General features: G+C 44.8%; 1 protein-coding gene across 1 annotated transcript in view; it reads right to left on the bottom strand.

The window, feature by feature from the left end:
* Window positions 1-22236, bottom strand: part of LOC126169379 (potassium channel subfamily T member 2) — a 1084296-nt gene extending 1062060 nt beyond the window's left edge. Inside the window, exons 1-3 of the mRNA XM_049920640.1 lie at window positions 22216-22236; window positions 15721-15821; window positions 13635-13685 (exon numbers count right to left, since the gene is read on the bottom strand). Of these exons, the coding sequence (XP_049776597.1) occupies window positions 13635-13685; window positions 15721-15821; window positions 22216-22236 (173 nt within the window). The remainder of the gene's footprint in view (window positions 1-13634; window positions 13686-15720; window positions 15822-22215) is intronic.
* Window positions 22237-24139: the final 1903 nt, after the last annotated feature.

Below are 24139 nucleotides of genomic sequence, written 5' to 3'. Positions count from 1 at the left end.
GCGCGGGCTTTTTAGCAGGGGAAACCGGGACAGATTGGCACTTTTCCATGGAATTTAATTCGTCCTCTGAATTTTTCTTTTGTTTCCTTTACTGCTAGCTCAATATACAGATTGAATAACATCGGGGATAGGCTACAACCCTGTCTTCGTCCGCCGCTCGTGGTCTCACGGTAGCGTTCTCGCTTCCCGAGCACGGGGTCCCAGGTTCGATTCCCGGCGGGGTCAGGTATTTTCACCTGCCTCGAGATGACTGGGTGTTTGTGCTGTCCTCATCATTTCATCATCATCCAGGAAAGTGGCGAAATTGGACTGAGCAAAGGTTGGGAAATTGTACGGGCGCTGATAACCACGCAGTTGTGCGCCCCACAAACCAAACATCATCATCAAACCTGTCTTACTCCCTTCCCAACCACTGCCTCCTTTTCATGCCCCTCGGCTCTTGTAACTGCAATCTGGTTTCTGTACAAACTGTAAATAAGCCTTTCGCTCCCTGTATTTTACTCCTGCCGCCTTCAGAATCTGAAAGAGAGTATTCCAGTCAACATTGTCAAAAGCTTTGTCTAAGTCTACAAATGCTAGAAACGTAGGGTTGCCTGTCCTTAATCTATCTTCTAAGATAAGTCGTAGGGTTAGTATTGCCTCACGTGTTCCAACATTTCTACGGAATCCAAACTGATCTTCCCGAGGTCGGCTTCTACCAGTTTTTCCATTCGTCTGTAAAGAATTCGTGTTAGTATTTTGCAGCCGTGACTTATTAAACTGATATTTCGGTAATTTTCACATCTGTCAACACCTGCTTTCTTTTGGTAAATACATTACATAAATAAAATAAAAACAGAAAGTACAAGATAAGTATGCTACAGAAATATTGTGCAGATCAAAATTAGAATAATTATTTAAATAAAAATGAATTTTTGTATACTTTGTTTTTATATCGTACCAACAGTATATAGTAATTTATTCTAGGCCCATACAGATTCCTAACGCCATACAGATAGCCCCGAAAATTGGTGACTGTGAATCTTTAATAGGTATGCAAATACACTCCTGGAAATGGAAAAAAGAACACATTGACACCGGTGTGTCAGACCCACCATACTTGTTCCGGACACTGCGAGAGGGCTGTACAAGCAATGATCACACGCACGGCACAGCGGACACACGAGGAACCGCGGTGTTGGCCGTCGAATGGCGCTAGCTGCGCAGCATTTGTGCACCGCCGCCGTCAGTGTCAGCCAGTTTGCCGTGGCATACGGAGCTCCATCGCAGTCTTTAACACTGGTAGCATGCCGCGACAGCGTGGACGTGAACCGTATGTGCAGTTGACGGACTTTGAGCGAGGGCGTATAGTGGGCATGCGGGAGGCCGGGTGGACGTACCGCCGAATTGCTCAACACGTGGGGCGTGAGGTCTCCACAGTACATCGATGTTGTCGCCAGTGGTCGGCGGAAGGTGCACGTGCCCGTCGACCTGGGACCGGACCGCAGCGACGCACGGATGCACGCCAAGACCGTAGGATCCTACGCAGTGCCGTAGGGGACCGCACCGCCACTTCCCAGCAAATTAGGGACACTGTTGCTCCTGGGGTATCGGCGAGGACCATTCGCAACCGTCTCCATTAAGCTAGGCTACGGTCCCGCACACCGTTAGGCCGTCTTCCGCTCACGCCCCAACATCGTGCAGCCCGCCTCCAGTGGTGTCGCGACAGGCGTGAATGGAGGGACGAATGGAGACGTGTCGTCTTCAGCGATGAGAGTCGCTTCTGCCTTGGTGCCAATGATGGTCGTATGCGTGTTTGGCGCCGTGCAGGTGAGCGCCACAATCAGGACTGCATACGACCGAGGCACACAGGGCCAACACCCGGCATCATGGTGTGGGGAGCGATCTCCTACACTGGCCGTACACCACTGGTGATCGTCGAGGGGACACTGAATAGTGCACGGTACATCCAAACCGTCATCGAACCCATCGTTCTACCATTCCTAGACAGGCAAGGGAACTTGCTGTTCCAACAGGACAATGCACGTCCGCATGTATCCCGTGCCACCCAACGTGCTCTAGAAGGTGTAAGTCAACTACCCTGGCCAGCAAGATCTCCGGATCTGTCCCCCATTGAGCATGTTTGGGACTGGATGAAGCGTCGTCCCACGCGGTCTGCACGTCCAGCACGAACGCTGGTCCAACTGAGGCGCCAGGTGGAAATGGCATGGCAAGCCGTTCCACAGGACTACATCCAGCATCTCTACGATCGTCTCCATGGGAGAATAGCAGCCTGCATTGCTGCGAAAGGTGGATATACACTGTACTAGTGCCGACATTGTGCATGCTCTGTTGCCTGTGTCTATGTGCCTGTGGTTCTGTCAGTGTGATCATGTGATGTATCTGACCCCAGGAATGTGTCAATAAAGTTTCCCCTTCCTGGGACAATGAATTCACGGTGTTCTTATTTCAATTTCCAGGAGTGTACTTTTAAGATTTAAAACGAAGAACGTGGGCGCTTGCACTGGGTAACAGCAAGGTACCATCTGAAATGAAATGATCGTATGGCATTGATGGCCGGGCGTGCCCACCTGGGGAAGTTCAGTCACCGAGTTGCACGTCTTTTCAGTTGACACCACATTGGGTGTCTGATGTAGACACGATGAGGAGGGCAACACAACGCTCGGACCCAGAGTGGAGAAAATCTCCGACCCAAATCGAACCCGGGCCCACTGCATTGCAGTCAGACGCGCTGTACAGTCAGCTAAGGAGTCGGATATGCAACAGGAGTTAAATAGTTTAATAGTAGGAAAGTGAATTATTAATGAATCAATGAGATGTGAGATACACATGAGAAATTTCTTGTTCATTTTCGATTCTCTTCACCTGACGCATCTAATATATTCTTTTCTCCAACGTAAAACTTGCACAAAACCCATGAAGGTAACAATGAGACAGATCTCGTTTGGAGGCTTACAGCAATGTTGTTCCCGTGAACCATTCGCGACTTGAACAGGAAAAGGCGTAACGGCAGCGAAACACTAAGTACCCTCCGTCACATACAAGACGAGAAGATGTGTCAACCAGTTCTGAGCTTATTTAAAGTTCCAAGTCTCTAGCTGTCCAGGAAGATAGTTTCAAATTATTTGCAAAAACTGTACCGAATACGCGGACGGACGATCTTGCCTCCCTTTCCCTGCTCAAACAAGCTGATCCACTTGCGTACCCCCTGGAATGCATTCGGATACTACATGCACAAAATACCTGTCCTGCAGGGCGGTGGAGATATCAGTTTTTTTTTCTTGGGGGAGGGGGGCGGGCGTCGTCATCAGTATCCTGGCTGGTTTGATGCGGCCCGCCACGAATTACTCTCCTGTGCCAACCTCTTCATCTCAGAGTAGCACTTGCAACCTACGTCCTCAATTATTTGATGAATGTATTCCAATATCTGCCTTTCTCTACAGTTTTTGCCCTCTACAGCTCCCTCTAGTATCACGGTCATCATTCCCTGATGTCTTAACAGATGTCCTATCGTCTTGTCCCTTCTCCTTGTCAGTGTTTTCCATATATTCCTTTCCTCTCAGATTGTGCGCAGAACCCCCTCATTCCTTACCTTACCAGTCCACCTAATTTTCAACATTCGTCTGTAGCATCACATCTCAAATGCTTCAGTTCTCTTCTGTTCCGATTTTCCCTCGGTCCGTGTTTCACTACCATACAATGCTGTGCTCCAAACGTACATTCTCAAAACTTCCTTCCTCAAATCAAGGCCTATGTTTGATATTAGTAGACTTGTACTTCGTGGGCATCAATCCTGATGTTAAGTTTCTCGCTGTTGTCAATTGGAAATCTGGAAATTTGTGGTAAGGTTTGATGGGACCAACCCGCTGAGGTCATCGGTCCCTAAGCTTAGGCCCTACTTAAACTAACCTACTCCAAGGACAACACACACACCCATGCCCATGCCCTTCGACGGGGGGAGCCACGCGGATCGTGACAAGGCGCTGTACACCGCTGGCTACCCCGCGCGGCTGTTCTCATTTCTGCTACTTCTCATTACCTTCCTTTTTCTTCGATCTACCCTCAGTCTGTATTCTGTAATCATTAGATTGTTCATTCCATTCAGCATATCATGTAATTTTTCTTCACTTTCACTCAGGATAGCAATGTCATCAGTGAATCGTATTATTGATACGCTTTCACCTTGAATTTTAATTCCACTTCTGAACCTTTCCTTTATTTCCATTATTGCTTATTCCATGTGTAAACTGAACAGTAGGGGGGAAAGACTACATCCCTGTCTTACACCCTTATTAATATGAGCGCTTCGTTCTTGGTCGTACGCTCTTTTTATTCCCTCTCGGCCCTTGTACATATTGAATATTACGCGTCTCTCCCCATAGCTTAGTCCTACTTCTCTCAGAATTTCGAACATCTTGCACCATTTTACACTGCCGAACGCTTTTTACAGGTCGATAAAGCCTACGAACTTGTCTCGATTTTTCTTTAGTTTTGCTTCCATTATCAACCGCAACGTCAAAATTTTCTCTCTGGTGCCTGAAGCCAATCTGATCGTCATCCAACACATCCTCAGTTTCTTTTCCATTCTTCTGTGTATTATACTTGTCAGCAACGTGTATGCATAAGCTGTTAAACTGATTGTGCGATATTCTCGCACTTGTCAGCTCTTGCCGTCTTCGAAGTTGTATGGATGATATTTTTTCGAAAGTCAGATGGTATGTCGCCAAACTCATACATTCTACACACCAACGTGAATAGTCGTTTTTTCCGCACTTCCCTCAATGATTTTAGTAATTCAGATGAAATGTTATCTATCCCTTCTGCCTTATTTGATCTTTAGTCCTCCGAAGCTCTCTTAAATTCTGATTCTAAAGCTGGATCCCTTGTCTCTTCTAAATTGACTCCTGTTTCTTCTTCCATCACAGCAGACAAATCTTCCCCGTCATAGAGGCCTTCAATGTACTCTTTCCACCTATCTGGTCTCTCCTCTGCATTTAACAGTGGAATTCCCCTTGCACTCTCAATGTTACCACCATTGCTTTTAAGCCATAGAAGATTGTTTTGAATGTACTGTATGTTGCGTGAGTCCTTCCGACAGTCATTTCTTTTTCTATTTCTTCACATTTTCCATGTAGCCATATCGTCTTAGCTTCCCTGAACATCCTACTTATTTCATCCCTCAGCGATTTGTATTTCTGTGTTCCTGAATTTCCCTGGACATTTTTGTACTTCCTTCTTCCATCGAGCAACTGAAGTATTTCTTCTGTTACCCATGGTTTCTTCGCAGATACCTTCTCTGTACCTCTGTTGTTCTTTTCAACTTCTATGATTGTCCTTTCTAAAGTTGTCCATTTCTATTGAGATATTCCTTATTGCTGTATCCCTAGCCTTAGAGAACTTCAAGAGTGTCTCCCCATCTCTAAGTACACTACTGGCCATTAAATTGCTACACCACGAAGATGACATGCTACAGACTCGACATTTAACCGACAGGAAGAAGATGCTGTGATATGCAAATGATTAGCTTTTCAGAGCATTCACACAAGGCTGGCGCCATGGCGACGCCTACAACGTGCTGACATGAGGAAAGTTTCCAACCGATTTTTCATACACAAACAGCAGTTGACCGGCGTTGTCTGGTGAAAAGTTGTTGTGCTGCCTCGTGTAAGGAGGAGAAATGCGTACCATCACGTTTCCGACTTTCATAAAGGTCGGATTGTAGCCTATCGCGATTGCGGTTTATCGTATCGCGACATTGTGCTCGCGTTGGTCGAGATCCAATGACTGTTAGCAGAATATGGAATCGGTGGGTTCAGGAGGGTAATACGGAACGCCGTGCTGGATCCCAACGGCCTCGTATCACTAGCAGTCTACATGACAGGCATCTTATCCGCATAGATGTAACGGATCGTGCAGCCACGTCTCGATCCCTGAGTCAACAGATGGGGACGTTTGCAAGACAACAACCATCTGCACGAACAGTTCGACGACGTTTACGGCAGCATGGACTATCATCTCGGAGACCATGGCTGCGGTTACCCTTGACGCTGCATCACAGACAGGAGCGCCTGCGATGGTGTACTCACGAACCTGGGTGCACAAATGACAAAAGTCATTTTTTTTCGGATCAATCCAGGTTCTGTTTACAGCATCATGATGGTCGCATCCGTGTCTGGCGACATCGCGGTGAACGCACATTGGAAGCGTGCATTCGTCATCGCCACACTGGCGTATCACCCGGCGTGATGGTATGGGGCGCCATTGGTTACACGTCTCAGTCAACTCTTGTTCGCATTGACCGTATTTTGAACAGCGGACGTTACATTTCAGATGTGTTACGACCGTGGCTCTACCCTTCATTCGATCCCGGCAAAACCGTAAATTTCAGCACAATAATGCACGATCGCATGTTGCAGGTCCTGTACTGGCCTTTCTGGATACAGAAAATGTTTGACTGCTGCCCTGGCCAGCACATTCTCCAGATCTCTCACCAATCGGAAACGTCTGGTCAATGGTGGCAGAGCAACTGGCTCGTCACAATACGCCAGTCACTACTCTTGATGAACTGTGGTATCGTGTTGAAGCTGCATGGGCAGCTGTACCTGTACACGCCATCCAAGCTCTGTTTGACTCAATGCCCAGGCGTATCAAGGCCAGAGGTGGTTGTTCTGGGTACTGATTTCTCGGGATCTATGCACCCAAATTGCGTGGAAATGTTATCACATATCAGTTCTAGTATAATATACAGGGTGTTTCAAAAATGACCGGTATATTTGAAACGGCAATAAAAACTAAACGACCAGCGATAGAAATACACCGTTTGTTGCAATATGCTTGGGACAACAGTACATTTTCAGGCGGACAAACTTACGAAATTACAGTAGTTACAATTTTCAACAACAGATGGCGCTGCAAGTGATGTGAAAGATATAGAAGACAACGCAGTCTGTGGGTGCGCCATTCTGTACGTCGTCTTTCTGCTGTAAGCGTGTGCTGTTCACAACGTGCAAGTGTGCTGTGGACAACATGGTTTATTCCTTAGAACAGAGGATTTTTCTGGTGTTGGAATTCCACCGCCTAGAACACAGTTTTGTTGCAACAAGACGAAGTTTTCAACGGAGGTTTAATGTAACCAAAGGACCGAAAAGCGATACAATAAAGGATCTGTTTGAAAAATTTCAACGGACTGGGAACGTGACGGATGAACGTGCTGGAAAGGTAGGGCGACTGCGTACGGCAACCACAGAGGGCAACGCGCAGCTAGTGCAGCAGGTGATCCAACAGCGGCCTCGGGTTTCCGTTCGCCGTGTTGCAACTGCGGTCCAAATGACGCCAACGTCCACGTATCGTCTCATGCACCAGAGTTTACACCTCTATCCATACAAAATTCAAACGCGGCAACCCCTCAGCGCCGCTACCATTGCTGCACGAGAGACATTCGCTAACGATATAGTGCACAGGATTGATGACGGCGATATGCATGTGGGCAGCATTTGGTTTACTGACGAAGCTTATTTTTACCTGGACGGCTTCATCAATAAACAGAACTGGCGCATATGGGGAACTGAAAAGCCCTATGTTGCAGTCCCATCGTCCCTGCATCCTCAAAAAGTACTGGTCTGGGCCGCCATTTCTTCCAAAGGAATCATTGGCCCATTTTTCAGATCCGAAACGATTACTGCATCACGCTATCTGGACATTCTTCGTGAATTTGTGGCGGTACAAACTGCCTTAGACGACACTGCGAGCACCTCGTGGTTTATGCAAGATGGTGCCCGGCCACATCGCACGGCCGACGTCTTTAATTTCCTGAATGAATATTGCGATGATCGTGTGATTGCTTTGGGCTATCCGAAACATACAGGAGGCGGCGTGGATTGGCCTCCCTATTCGCCAGACATGAACCCCTGTGACTTCTTTCTGTGGGGACACTTGAAAGACCAGGTGTACCGCCAGAATCCAGAAACAATTGAACAGCTGAAGCAGTACATCTCACCTGCATGTGAAGCCATTCCGCCAGACACGTTGTCAAAGGTTTCGGGTAATTTCATTCAGAGACTACGCCATATTATTGCTACGCATGGTGGATGTGTGGAAAATATCGTACTATAGAGTTTCCCAGACCTCAGCGCCATCTGTTGTTGACAATTGTAACTACTGTAATTTCGAAAGTTTGTCTGCCTGAAAATGTACTGTTGTCCCAAGCATATTGCAACAAACGGTGTATTTCTATCACTGCTCGTTTAGTTTGTCTTGCCGTTTCAAATATACCGGTCATTTTTGAAACACCCTGTATTTGTCCAATGAATACCCGTTTATCATCTGCATTTCTTCTTGGTGTAGTAATTTTATTGGCCAGTAGTGTAAATTACTTCTGTATCGCACTTCTTTGCATATTGTTTATTCCTGATTAATCTCTTGAACTACATCCTACTCTTCATCACTACTACATTGTGGTCTGAGTCTATATCTCCTCCCGGGTATGCCTTAAAATCTAGTATGTGAGACAGACTCAATTGTAATTTCTCACCCTCAGGGATTACATGTCACTCAGTTTGTATGTAAGTTATTTTAGTATCTGGAGCAGAAATGAATTCCATAGACATTTCATAGTAGGTGAGTATAATCCACACGCAACAACGGCAGTTAAGTCCCCCCCACATGTCAGACAGAAATGAGAACGAGATTTCGCGGACGAAAGAGAGACGCGAGCAGCAGCAGCGCCGGTGTTTTGACGCTCTTCGTGTCTCCCACGTGTGTCGGGGTCTGCGCCCTCCATCGGTGAATAAGCTGCCTTTGTCACCATCGCGCCTGAACAAACAACACGCGGGATGCTGGGAGCGCGCAGGGTTGGCTTCCCAGTAGCGACGATTCTGTTTATCCTCTCCACTTCGCTAGTTCACTGGAAACTTGCAGTCAAATACGCCCACGTGCAGGCGACAGAAATTGATATATACGTACGAGTGTGACCTGTCTCTGAACTTTGAATATTATTGCTATATACACATTCAATTCTAAACGTTTAACACGTGTCAGTGGACATGCCAGCAGCTGCAATTCTGGTGAAGAAGTTTCTCCTTGTAACAAAGGTATTATCTTCTCCTTTGAAATACATTACACACTACAAGTGTTTTCTGTGTGAATTAATTGAGAATAAAAGAAAAGCACATCGAGTATTTAAGAACGTATCAGTAATTTAAGAAGATAAACGGTAGGTAAACTCATCTCTGAGCACGATTTTTAAAAGTCGTGAAGTGTGTGACAAGATTCGATTCTAATTCAGTATTGTGTACGAATTATCTACTTACCATAAATTATTTATGAGATGTGAATTCATATATGGTAGCTAGGAAGCATGTTGGAAAATATTGCTAAAAGAGTACCACCAAATACCAAAATGCAAAAAACTGCTTTACTGAAGACTGTATTAAAGAATAAACAGCACAAGTTCGAATATTCGTACCAGTTAAAAAGGCTTCTCCTCTTCATATCGTGTTACATCTCGAGTTACTGTGAGCGTCCAAAGAAAAATCAGGTATCTCAGTGAACTAAGGCGACCACCATCAACAATTACTGTGCAGACCGAGGTACTAATAAGAAACTCAGAAATGAACTGAGCTTCACGAAGAATAACGTAAACGTCAACGAACAATATATAGTGATTACGAAGCGTTAAATATGCTGGGAGCTTGCCAAGCAACAATGCTGATGTTCATTGGGAAGAAGAAAATTAAACGAATTGAGAGAAGCCTAGTGTCTTCCATTCTAAGTGGACACTGGACAACGTTGTTGGTAGTAGCCACCTCTTGCAGAACTGCGGTAAAGTGTAGGCGAAAAGCGGTGCTCGTCCTGCCCAACGTTTTGTGTGGACATGTAATGATCATTTATGTTTCTGATTTATGTGGTTACAAATATTGGAAAGAGTTAGGTCAGACACATGGCGCCTGCATTGACAGAGAAGTATTCTTTTTGTTGCGTAGACGAAAAGTGGCGCCTCCAACTACAAACTATAATTTTTTACTATTCGTTTTTATGGAAACGACGAAGCAAAGTCTGCAGGAATCGTGAGAAAATTATAATACTAATTCTGTGAATAAATTTTAAAGTTATTTTAAATGAAACTCGATTGCTATATGTTGGGAGAATAGTACCTCAAAGTAATAATAATTAGAATATTTGGGCATTAGAATGTATTGAAAGCTGTTACGTGAACTTCAGACATAATTTTATATCAACACTAATAAGAACAATGATTTTTTTCTCTTTAATGTCTAAAAAGATGACACATAGCAACATAAAGCTTCATAGAAGCAAAAGCTCGAAAAAGAAAAGAAACTCTTGGGAGCAAAGAAATTCACACAACACGAAACCAAGCACCACCGTAGGAGAGGACAGGAAACACATAGTTCTTATTTATTTAAACTCTTCCCCCCCCCCTCCCCCCCGATTAAACTGTGGTGCACTGAAGAACTCCTAAGTAAAAAGTAAGAGGTCAAAACACATTAGTAATGAAGTCCAATCTTGGTACACATTGCTTTAAATTTGTTTCATTTTAAAGCCTTTGTAAACATGTAATCAAGTTTATTTTCAGAAAATACATATTCCACATTGATTTCCCCATTTTGATTGAGTTCGGGCAAAAAATAATATCGTACTTCGATGTGCTTAGAGCGTTTGTAGAACTCTACATTTTTCACTAATGTAATGCCACTCGCATTGTCAATGAACAATACGGGCGTGTTTCTTTTTCCATTGAGCTTCAGCGCAGTCTATTACCCCATACTAATTCTTTGGCTCATTCACTTGCAGCAACGAACTGCGTTTCAGTGGCGGATACTGCAACTGATTTCTGCAGTCGAAATGCCCACGATACAGCCGTGTCGCCCATGATTGAAACAAAACCATTTGTAGATCGTCTTGTTTTAGTGTTGCCAGCAAAACCAGCATCAGCAAAGGCAAAAGGATTACCGCCCGATGAAGTACAAATGGCTCAAATGGCTCGAAGCACTACGGGACTTAATGTCTGTGGTCATCAGTCCCCTAGAACTTAGAACTACTTAAACCTAACTAACCTAAGGACATCACACACACCCATGCCTGAGGCAGGATTCGAACCTGCAACCGTAGCGGTCGCGCGGTTCCAGACTGTAGCGCCTAGAACCGCTCGGCCACTCCGACCGGCGGACTAAAAGTTACATCATAATCAAGTCAGGCTCGTTGAAACATACCGAGCACAATCAAGCGAGCACGGTATCGATCAATCAATCCATCAGGTTTATATTTAATTCAGAGTATTCATCGATTAAAGATAACAAGTCTTCCCTTAGGCAGTTCTAGTAAGATATAATTTTCTTTAAATGCCGTCATTTCTTCTTTCATGGCATTAAACCATTTATTGGAATTACTGATTTCTTTAGCTTCGCTGATGTTTGTTGGTGCAAGATCTTGATGGATTTCTTTTGTCAGGCAAACTAATGCGTTTGCTTCTTGAGAGTGGTGAGGCTGGTATCCTAATTCGTAGTCACTGAATTTTACTGGGCTTGTCAGTGAAGAGGGGAGGAGCCGAAAAGTAGTGCAATGAAAACAGACAACAGTGAAGTGTGAGTAGTTATGTAGTGTACTTAGTATGTTCGTTAGGCCCCCTCGGTTAGCCGTGCGGTCTAACGCACTGCTTCCCGGGCGGGAAGGCGTGCCCGACCCGGCACGAATCCGCCCGGCCGATTAATATCGCGGACAGTTGTGCCGGCTAATCTGTGGATCGTTTTGAAGGGGGTAGGACGTCAAACGGACCGACTTCGAGCAGGAGAGGCACCATAGGACATTTTAATTTCCACTGTCTACGCTTTTACAAAAATAATTCATAAAACTTTGTCAGCATGACCAGGATGGATTCAGAATTCACACTCATATCAGTGGAAGTTCGAAAAAATAACGAAATAATTTTTTTACATGTGAAATTTCATCATTTTTTCACTTACTAATGGCACTATTTGTTGCTATACGTACACTTTTCTTCATAAGTAAGAGAGATTCTTCGATGAATTGTGCACAGCATACAAACCATACTTAGAGGTGTATGAAACTCTACAATTTTCAAAATATATTAAAACCTGTGGTAAAAATTGAGGTAATTAACTATAAAATTTGTGTTTCTCCTAAACATGAAGTTTAAAATATAACAGTTCATTCGTTTTTTCATAAATTAAATAAATTCTAGAGTTTCATAAACCTATGAGTATGGTATGTGTGATGTGCAAAATTCATCGAAGAATTTCTCTAACTTATGAAGAAAAGTGTACCTATAGCAACAAATGCAGCCATTAGTAAGTCAAAAAATGATGAAATTTCACACGTAAAAAAATTTATTTTGTTATGTTTCCGAACTTCCACTGCAATGAGTGTGAATCCTGAATCCTTCCTGGTGATACTGACAAAGTTTTATGAATTTATTTGTAAAAGTATAGACACTGGAAATTAAAATGTCCTTTGATGCCTCTCCTGCTCCAAGTCGGCGCGTTTGACGTTCTATCCATCTTAAGGCAGTTTTCCATCTGCCTCGGCGAATGCGGGCCGTTTCCCCTTGTTCTGCCTCAGTTACACTATGTCGGCGATTGATGCGCAAACACTTTCTCGACGTACGCGTACACCGTAATTACTCTACCACGCAAACATTGGGGTTACACTCGTCTGGTGTGAGACGCTCCCGGGGAGGGGGAGGGGAGAGTGGGGAGGGGGGAGGGGGGGCTTCACTGGGGGCTGAACCGCACAATAACACTGGGTTCGGTGTTGTTGTGGGGTTGTGTATCACTCACTGCGGGCTACGGCGGGGATAAAGCCTCAGCCTCTCCGTCGTTTCTACGTCAACAGTTGCATACAATACAGTACAATGTTTGTTAGTAGAAAGTTGATTTGATTTATATTTTACACAATGTCCAAAGATAAAAGACGAGGTGATCTTGCCAGTTCTGAAGCATAACGGCGAAGGAGGAAAAAAAAAAAAAAAAAGCGGGAGAACGAAACAGACGAAGAGCGCGAAGACCAAGGAGTTACCTGATTGAGAAAGAGACGCTCCGTGATTTGGCAAGGCGACAAAACGGCCGGGACAGCTGTGTGCTGATCACATGCTCCTCCACATCCTCCATACAGCATAGATATGATGCTGCACGGCACAGAACGGAACGGCGGTCGATAGACATCCTTCGGGCCTTCAAGGCATGGAAGAGGAGCTCATTTTTGTTTAATTAACACATCTTTTTCATAATAAATACAGGACTGACGACGAAAGGTTGTTACTAGAGAGACTCGGACGAGCGACTTTGTGTCTACAAGAATTATACTCTACCAGTCAACGACCAGAGTATGTGTCAACTACCACAGTCTCTCTTAGGTGATGAAATATTAGCTACTGTAAACCATCTGGAAATCTTCAAGTCTTCCAAGTTATTTTTCTCCAGCGATTTTGAGAGCTTCATCGTACTGTTTCAGGAAACTTATGTCCTAGCACCGATCTTAGAAACCTTATAGTATGGAAAAAAAATCGCAGAGAGCCTGTCCGTTAGGTTGCCTTGTAAGACTGCCTTAAATATGTTATTTTCTCCTTCCATAGGGTGTGATGAGCCTCGCTGGCACCTTACCTTGAGCTCCGACGGTGTGTTGGCTTGCATCTCGCCGGATGATTGCCTAGGCTTCTAGCCACTCACCTGCAACAAAAACAGACAAGGCGGCGTCAGTCCACTACCTACACTTTCTAACTTGCGGAGCGCAGGAGCCGGAGTCGATGCAGTGCCATACAGTGTCGCCAAGGTGAAACTGACCCGGAAAAAGTTTTTAAGTTTAGCAGAGTATAAGTTTTCGTAGTTAATAAGCAGCAGATGATTCTCTTAACGACGATGCAGCGTTTCTCAAACTTGAGGCAACCGTATCGTGATGGAAGCCTAAATATTTCCAGTGTTCTACCGTAACCCTTCAGTTTCTTCCACACATAAAAAATCACTAAGAGAGAGACACAGCGTTCTTGGAGGTCAGCAGAGTGTTCCAATTTTCCGAACACCTCATCAAATCATACCCAGGTTGCATGTGTGGTGTATACTGCTTCTCCCTCTTACTGAAAATATCCGTACCGTCCTCCACCTTCTGCGAACTGATCTACAAATCCCTGAAACAGAATCCGGAAATATCGCTCAACTACAGTTCCAAATAGTTTCGACTATCCCGTACGATATCGACGATTTTATATCTGCTACGACAGATAAAAAAATCATCGATATGGCACACCACCATTAATTTCCGCGGGTCGTGACATATAAGAAAAACTACTTGTGCAAAGTACATGCTTTCATGGCAGGCAATACTGACAAACTTTTCTCGGAATTTAAGATGTTTCAAAATCGGTAAAATATCTCCAATTACCAAAGCAGCTTCCTAGAGTCTAGAACTCACCCAACTGAGATATCAAAAATGGTTCAAATGGCTCTGAGCACTATGGGACTTAACATCTATGGTCATCAGTCCCCTAGAACTTAGAACTACTTAAACCTAACTAACCTAAGAACATCACACACATCCATGCCCGAGGCAGGATTCGAACCTGCGACCGAAGCAGTCGCGCGGCTCCGGACCGAGCGCCTAGAACCGCTAACTGAGATATCGTCAAGTATCGAGACTGTTCAAGATACGGGAAAAAATTATATATGTTAATACGGAAAGAGGGGTGTAATTTTCTTTATAACAAATTCTGTTACTTTTGAAGTCGACAAAATATTGAAGCAACGACATTTTTTTTATTTTACTTGAACAAAACCGTATCTTCAATGACACGCACTTTCACCTGTGTGCTAACAAAGCACACAGTTTCATCACGTCAATAAATTTTATCAGACCGAACGGGAGAAATTTCCTCATTGTCAGCGTAAGGCGTGCGCCAAGAGTTACAGCTGTCACACAACGTATGAGCGCCTGCGAAAAAGACGTCACAAATGCACTGCCATTGTCAAGATGACTGCATATGATGTGCAGTAGGGTGTAAAATAACGACATGTTACCAGCAAAGAAACGAGATGTGCGGAATATGATGACAATGAAGTCTGAAATTATTTGTGCTAATCGGAGCAGAGGTGTCGATTAGTTAATGGTGCGAAACATTCATTCTGGAACCTGCAAGTTACCGTTATTCCGGACCTGTCACTTGTGAAGGAAACGAAGTATGACATTTTGTTGAGTGACGTCTCGGCTCTGATTAATATTGATAGTTTGAGAGCTTCCTGTCACAGTGATTCTACAGATCTCGTTTCGGTGCTGGAAACATCTTGTTGGTTTGCATATGCAGTCTCCACCACAATGAGATTGTGTTGGCGCAGTTTTTACACGGGAGATCATATTTTATCCGATATTTCTCGCTCGTTGACGGGCACCAGATCATAATGAGGAAATGTCCCGCACTTACAAATATAAAATTATATTTCCTAAGCAGGTCATCGGAAAGGTTACGATGAATGATGAAATGTCATCACAGTGACGAAATGGGGCAAGCAGGAAATAGCTAAACCTGTCGCATTCACTTCACAAAAAATATTCGAATCAGATGAATTATTTTACTGCAAAAATAAAGTTAATAGGCGCTTGGTTATGCACAGCAACAAGGGATGCTTTTCATGATGTGATTCAAGACCGAATGATCCATTCCGGATTGGTCTATTTCAAACACGACTTGCGAAGTCGTACTCCGTGCGATTAGGGTCGAAAGTCCACACTGGCATCTCTGCAAGATAGTTATCTGCATCTGCGTCAACAGTAACAGTTCGATGATGATGTGAGTACAGTCCCTGAGGAGAAAGAGCGTACCAATTGAATCTCTGCAAATCGCACTTCACTCTGAACCTTTGACTGTTAGCACTGTTGCTCCGATCGGCAACAGCATGACGCCACAACCATGAAGTTGGCGTGTATTCATAACGTTCCTGAGTTGCTACAAAACGCAAAGAGTGAATTTCTCTATTCATTCATTGATGTATATGCTGCGGCAGTCGTTTGAGGTGTCTGCCACAGTTACTGTAGTGGGCACTAGTCTTGGAGAGTCACTCACCGCAACGATGCAGCCTCTGGAAAGACCACACTTCTCAATTAAAGATAAAGTCTGAAAAAAGTAGCACTTACTTTGTACCTACATGTTTAGTTTGACTTTGATAGAATATTTTTTGGTCTGAAGACGGTAATAGTGAAGGGTAAAAGTTTGTGTGACAAAGACGGACCTGAAAAATAAACATCGCGCTTGGTTCAGCACTTGTGCTGTTTTTGTACCTAATCGCAGCCGACAGCCAATATGTGTGGTACAGGTAACGTTATGGTTCTTCGACGAAAACTACATTTCATGCGACGTTGTCGGAAAAAAGGATAATCTTGTCTCGACAGTGAGTTAGTGCGGCCAGCTCGGACCTAGAGTCAGTACTCATTGAATGAATAACCCCATGACACCACCTCTGACTGCCCAAGGGCACTGGTTTCCAATCGTCGCTGCTGGCCAGCGGCTAAATCCTCTTCGGGACGTTTTGGGCCTTTGAAAGGACGAATTTTCTGGACTGTTTCCGTGGCGGCGTGTGGTAACCCAAGATACAACTACCAAACGGATAGTTTCGTCCACGCTGACCCAGAGATAGACGGCGATAAAAGTTACTCGCCAAATGAAAAAGTAACAAAAAATCATCCATCGTTCACACCAAATACTGATGACTAGAAAGCAAATAGGTTCGTCCTGATACATAGGTTGTCAGAAAAATACAAAGCACGAATTATGTTCTCTACTTTTTCTCAACTTTTGATGTTCTAGTTTGTTATCTATACTATTATATTCAGATGCCTGGTTTGTTCTGTAAGTCCTGCTTTTAGCAAGGGAGCCGTAACTGCCTTGCAAAAAATCCTTCAACGTAACAGTAATCAAGTCATAGTTTATCAATATTCGCTCTTAAATAATTTTCTGTCTCGTGACTATCGAGAACCAGGGATGCTCGCTTTCCACCGCTGCCTTCCTCATCCTCCTTGAAGTTGCTTTTAGTGTGAGCAGATCTCGACACACTGTGTATATCTAAAGCACAGCACGCTGTTTTGCCTGCTATTATTTACTCCTGGAAGTGGTTCAAATGGTTCAAATGGCTCTGAGCACTATGGGACTTAACATCTATGGTCATCAGTCCCCTAGAACTTAGAACTACTTAAACCTAACCAACCTAAGGACATCACACAACACCCAGTCATCACGACTCCTGGAAGTACGGTGCTGCCTGAAGTGCCACGTAGCCCATGTTGACAGTACGAGAAGATATATATATATATATATGACATCTAGGAGCCGATATAAATTGTCTGTGGTGATTTTTTTTTTAGACGAGCAAGTGAAATTTAACCAAGTCTGAAGACGGAAGAAAATTTCGGATAAACTGTGAGGAAGTAGGAAGACTGAATATGCTGTGACAGCATCCACCATTTATGGAATATGGTATTACTTCTGAGCAATGGCACACAGACTCAAATAAATTAATATCGCAAAAGGTGCATAAGAGAGTCCAAGCACTTGAAAAAGGCTGTAGACAGAAATATATATGTTTTATTCTGTTTATAGCTGATGAGATGGTGACATATATCATCGCCTACGGGTAGCCACTGTTACGATAGTCGTGGACACCGGAAAACCACCCGCGATCAACTGTCTAATTGATTTGTAACAACCACATCCTGTATTGTGTACAATAAAAGCAACTTGCTAGCACCACAGTGGAGGTACTCTCGCTTGTCACAAGGAGCGATAACTCACTCATCTCTCCCACGTGTATCTACTATAATGTATCGTTCAGAGGCCAGCACGAAATAATTATTGATGTATAACTTACTTTACAGCTAGGCCAAACGCTCTGAGGTACTTCACACAGTTGTTTAGTTTCCTTGTTCCAATCAAAATACAAAGTAATAACGCATAATTTTGTAAAATTTTCCGTTGTTGGTTTACGTTTAGTCATTCGTCACTCAGAAAGCATTAAAATGCCTGATAGGAAAGAAAGGCCACTACGGTATGAACAGATAAGGTAATGACACACTCTGTGGACACAGATAGTCAATGTGTAACATCAATGTACATGGTTTCCCAAATAATTCATCCACTTTCAGAACATTACATCTTCTTCATGAATAAGTACCGAATTTTGGCGAAAATTTTAACTTACGCACAGGTGTAAAAAAGTTTTTTTTATTAGTTTTCCGAGGGTGTGCGTTTTACATGCAGTGTACGTACAGCTTTTAGGTACTTTTTAAAATTGCGTTCAAGATCGTAGTTCTCATTTACCTTCCACTGATGTTCAATGTGCCGTCCACCGGATGTTAGTCAAACTCGCCCCTTGTTATTATGTATCGGGAGCTACCTCACTCACTCTCGTCGATAAGCGGCGTCACAGTCTACCAAACGTTGTTGCAAGAGGACTCATATTGATGGACTTGTCACAAACCGTCTAGCCACCATTCCCCCCCCTCCCCCCCCCCCCGAAAAAAACAACATACGACGAGACGAGGACATGTTGGAATCTAGCAGTGCGAGATCAGTACGCTGCGACAGGTCGAGTACCTTGCTCTCGGCGAAAATCGTTCTGCACAGTTGTATCTGAACTGCAACTGTTGAAATGGGGAAGGTAAAACGCCAGTTGTTGCACAGATGTCACCACGCCAACTGGAATCACAATGAGTAATGAACGAGCGAGTGTCACAGCTAGAGGCACCGTGGAGACCCCTAACGGCAACGTCATGAACCAGCATCTGCCAAACAGCGTCGAGGTAAGTATTTAGTTTCAATGCATAATTTCAAAGTCTCGTCAGGTTTCTATTTTCGTTCATGTGTACGACGGTTTATTTCGTTTGCACCTCCGATCATTCACAAAATGGAAACCATACTTATGGTGAATGTTTTATTTGCAACACGGGCTGCTTCTCTAAACAGTCATTACTCTGATGTCGACATTTGTCACAGCGTGGTACTAACTTTCTAATAGCCTCATAGTAGAAGGCAACCAACTGTGCTTCCCGCCAATTCCCTATGGTGGTCTGCATGTCGCTGTCTGTGTCAAAAAAAAACTGCCCTCATAGAGAGCGTTCATGTGAGCGAAGAGATGAAAATCAGAGTGAGCCAAGTCCTGGATGTGTGGTGAATGATCAAACAGCCACCATCGAAAACGCTATAGTAGTGTCCTGTGCTGTGTGGCCGAGTAATCCCACAAAGAAGGAAACGCTTGAGAGTTACGTTATGTGGGCTGCCAGGCGGAATCCCTCGGCGGACGCCTCACACTTGGCGGGGAAACTCGCATGCTATAGGCGTCCTTATGTGCTAACTGTGCACGCAGATCCGAGAATAGAATTATATACACTCCTGGAAATTGAAATAAGAACACCGTGAATTCATTGTTCCAGGAAGGGGAAACTTTATTGACGCATTCCTGGGGTCAGATACATCACATGATCACACTGACAGAACCACAGGCACATAGACACAGGCAACAGAGCATGCACAATGTCGGCACTAGTACAGTGTATATCCACCTTTCGCAGCAATGCAGGCTGCTATTCTCCCATGGAGACGATCGTAGAGATGCTGGATGTAGTCCTGTGGAACGGCTTGCCATGCCATTTCCACCTGGCGCCTCAGTTGGACGAGCGTTCGTGCTGGACGTGCAGACCGCGTGAGACGACGCTTCATCCAGTCCCAAACATGCTCAATGGGGGACAGATCCGGAGATCTTGCTGGCCAGGGTAGTTGACTTACACCTTCTAGAGCACGTTGGGTGGCACGGGATACATGCGGACGTGCATTGTCCTGTTGGAACAGCAAGTTCCCTTGCCGGTCTAGGAATGGTAGAACGATGGGTTCGATGACGGTTTGGATGTACCGTGCACTATTCAGTGTCCCCTCGACGATCACCAGTGGTGTACGGCCAGTGTAGGAGATCGCTCCCCACACCATGATGCCGGGTGTTGGCCCTGTGTGCCTCGGTCGTATGCAGTCCTGATTGTGGCGCTCACCTGCACGGCGCCAAACACGCATACGACCATCATTGGCACCAAGGCAGAAGCGACTCTCATCGCTGAAGACGACACGTCTCCATTCGTCCCTCCATTCACGCCTGTCGCGACACCACTGGGGCGTGAGCGGAAGACGGCCTAACGGTGTGCGGGACCGTAGCCCAGCTTCATGGAGACGGTTGCGAATGGTCCTCGCCGATACCCCAGGAGCAACAGTGTCCCTAATTTGCTGGGAAGTGGCGGTGCGGTCCCCTACGGCACTGCGTAGGATCCTACGGTCTTGGCGTGCATCCGTGCGTCGCTGCGGTCCGGTCCCAGGTCGACGGGCACGTGCACCTTCCGCCGACCACTGGCGACAACATCGATGTACTGTGGAGACCTCACGCCCCACGTGTTGAGCAATTCGGCGGTACGTCCACACGGCCTCCCTCATGCCCACTATACGCCCTCGCTCAAAGTCCGTCAACTGCACATACGGTTCACGTCCACGCTGTCGCGGCATGCTGCCAGTGTTAAAGACTGCGATGGAGCTCCGTATGCCACGGCAAACTGGCTGACACTGACGGCGGCGGTGCACAAATGCTGCGCAGCTAGCGCCATTCGACGGCCAACACCGCGGTTCCTGGTGTGTCCGCTGTGCCGTGCGTGTGATCATTGCTTGTACAGCCCTCTCGCAGTGTCCGGAGCAAGTATGGTGGGTCTGACACACCGGTGTCAATGTGTTCTTTTTTCCATTTCCAGGAGTGTATTAATACCTTCAGCTGCTGACGGGCGTATATATATATATATATATATATATATATATATATATATATATATATATATATAACGTAACTCTCAAGCGTTTCCTTCTTCGTGGGATTACTCGGCCACATAGCACAGGACACTACTATAGCGTTTTCGATGGGGGCTGTGCACAGTGTTGCACAGTGAGCTGCTGGTGGACCAGTGACTTCCAAGCCGAGAGCAGCGCGGCGGAAGTCCTTATCGGAGCTCATTAAAAGCCGGAAGTTAGTTTTCTCGAGTTATTGTTTATCAGCAGCGAAATCTCCATAAGAATAACACAGACCGGAAGTGAGTTTTCGCGCAACACGGGTTAAGTAAATATACTGCAAGCTCCAGGCTGAAAATTTCTAAGTCCGAATGAAGGTAATATAACTGTGTAATATAACATACAGTCACCAGTAATCTTTATTTTACAGTTTCCATTGCCAAATTAAGCCCATATAAACAAGTACTCGTCAGCATTTAATTTTTTTTTCTTCTTGTACTCAACACAAATGGCATAGATGGAACAAGAGTGCCATATGGAACTTTAGCCAAGAGTCCTGTGGTCTCAGCTATACTCCAAGTTTTCCAGCACAAAATGTTTGCATCTGGAAATGCTTCAAGGCCACCATAGTCACAATGATTACCCCACACTACAGCAAGTGTGAGCCATGTACTACCTCCAAACAGAGCTTGTACATCACATGTGAAGTTCAGGCGGAGGCCTCGAAACACATTCGGACCTGCAATTAATTGTTGCTTGGTAAACTGTCCAGCCAAGTCAATATCAATAGCCTTCAAAGCACGATACACAGGAACGCTGTGCCGCAAGCGACGTCGCCAAGCACGTCGCCGAGGCATTGCTGTGGCACGTTAATACAAGTTGTTGTGGTGGTTATTGGTCGCGCCAGACCGCTCGTGAGATTTTTTTTTTATTTGACTTAAAAGTACTTAATATTTGTTCATCTTTGAATGTCGACGATAATGGACGCTTGGCGCTGGGTCTCGCTTGGCGTTGGCTTGCTACTTTACTTGTATTATCGTGAATAGCAATGCCTCGGCGACGTTCTGTGCTATTGTGTCTGATAATTAGGGTGAGAGCTTATAAGCTCAATAGAATAAAAAATAATTTCTTTATTATAAAACAACTACACATTGATCTTGCCAAAAGCCGAGAAGCGATTCTTCTGGGTGTTGTAGCTCTCTGGGGCACTCTGGGATGCTCCCTGGGCACTCAGTGATGTTCTCTGTGCACGCGTACTTTGCTTACTTTGCTTGTAGCGCCTGAGGCTGAGCGTCACGCGTCTGGCTTGGCGTGACCTTCATTCGGACTTAGAAATTTTCAGCCTGGAGCTGACTGTATGTTATATTACAGACAATAAAGATTGATCCACTTACCCGAGAACCATCCTTATCCATCCCGAGAGATATTTTTTTTTTTTTTTTTTAAACCTGGGATCTCCTGCTTACAAGGCAGACGCTCTATCCATCTGAGCCACCGAGGGCACCAAGGATAGTGCCATTGCAGTGAGTATCTCAAGGACGCCTCCCACGAGACCCACATTTTCACCTTATATGTCCACACACTACATTCGTATTGTCCCTACCCAACACACTCATTACTCTTGGAAGACATTCTTACCAAGTCCCGTAAGAGTTCGGGTAATATGTGTGCATCCGCGCAGAAGAAGTAGGTAATGGCCGGTATTGCCAGAACTATATACTTATATGGATATGCTGCCGGCTCTTTCGGACATTGCAGTCGCACTATCCTCTGTACCCTCGGTGGCTCAGATGGATAGAGCGTCTGCCATGTAAGCAGGAGATCCCCGGTTCGTGTCCCGGTCAGGACACACATTTTCAACTATCCCCGTTGATGTATATCAACACCTGTCGTCAGCTCAAGGTCTTGATTTAATTATCATTTCATTCTACACGGCTGCTGGTCATCAATTCATATAAGCATACAGATCTGAAATGTACGACGTAAGCAAACGTTGGACATTACAGAGACCATGAGCAACACACCTGCGCCAAGCATTATCGGATTTTCACTGTGTCCTTAATTTCGTCCGTGTGGCGTGGCTGAGTTGCAGCAGCCGCCTCCTGCTGAGTGGCGCCGCCACGTCTGATCACATCGCGGCCTTGCCTCACGGTAACAACCTCTGAGAGTTGGGGCACGTCTGAAGCTGGGCCCATGAGCCGACCGCCTCCTTCACATAAATGTTAACGACTCCCGCCAAGCAATCAAAACTGTCTCTGATGTTCCGCTTTCCCGCTCTTATTACGAGCCCTAACTCGAAATTTGTTTAGCATTCTCAGTGGAGCAAGTTACGCAGCAAACGTAGCTGTAGTAGCGTTGTCAACTTGCTCACCATGACTAATTGACGGCTTTCCCGTTTTATGCGTCGTAAAATTCGTAGCTAGGCGAGTAACCGTTCAGTTGCTGACCTTCCAGGTGGCCACCCACGTTCTGGCGGTCTCTGTCATTTTCAGCTGAGACGGCTAACTGGCTCTTTTACAAGTCAAATAAGTGTTCTACCCTGCAATATAAGTTAAAGAAAGATATATACACATACACAGCATCTGTAGATTTACAAAAAAGCTTTTACCAGTGTTGCCTAGAAGACAATCTTCCAAATTTGGAAGGTATCAGGGAAAAAAAGTACAGAGAGCGACTCAGCGAGTCTTTGTCTACAAATTACAAACAACCAAAATTGCAGTAATACGCGTCAAAGGCCATAAAAGATAGACAGTAGTTGGAAAGGGAATGAGACAAGGTTGTAGCTCATCACCCAAGTTGTTTGATCTGTATACTGAATAACTAATAAAGAAAACTAAAAAGAAATTAGAAACAAGAATTGGAGTCTAGCGCGAAGTAAAAATTTTCAGCGTTCCGATAACACTGCATTTCAGTCAAACATGGAAAAGGAGAGATCAGTTGAATAGAATGGACAGTTAACAGATGACCATTAGGAAAAGTAAAACAGTGGGAAAATAATGTAGTCAAATTAAGTCAAACGAGGCTGAGGGGAACAGGTTGGGAAATAGGACAAGCAAGTTTAGCAATTCACTCAAAAAAAGTGACGGAATGCACAAATGACATGTAACGCTACAAGCAAGAAAAGGTTTTCTGCAAAATATAAATTTAAGCATTTAGGAATGTAGTGTTATTCAGTGTGTCACAGGAGGAATGGCCAGCAGTCAGGGATATGACAGGAACGATCATTAGAAGCAAGAAGGTTTAGTAAACATGGACGCTAAACGTGTACTTTAAGAGCTACGAGCAATACTTAATCTTCGATACTATGAAATAAATCTC

The sequence above is a fragment of the Schistocerca cancellata genome, chromosome 1, assembly GCF_023864275.1.
Source record: "Schistocerca cancellata isolate TAMUIC-IGC-003103 chromosome 1, iqSchCanc2.1, whole genome shotgun sequence".
NCBI lineage: Eukaryota > Metazoa > Arthropoda > Insecta > Orthoptera > Acrididae > Schistocerca > Schistocerca cancellata.
Note: the sequence above shows the minus strand (reverse complement) of the source record. Positions and strands in the feature narration are given on the sequence as shown.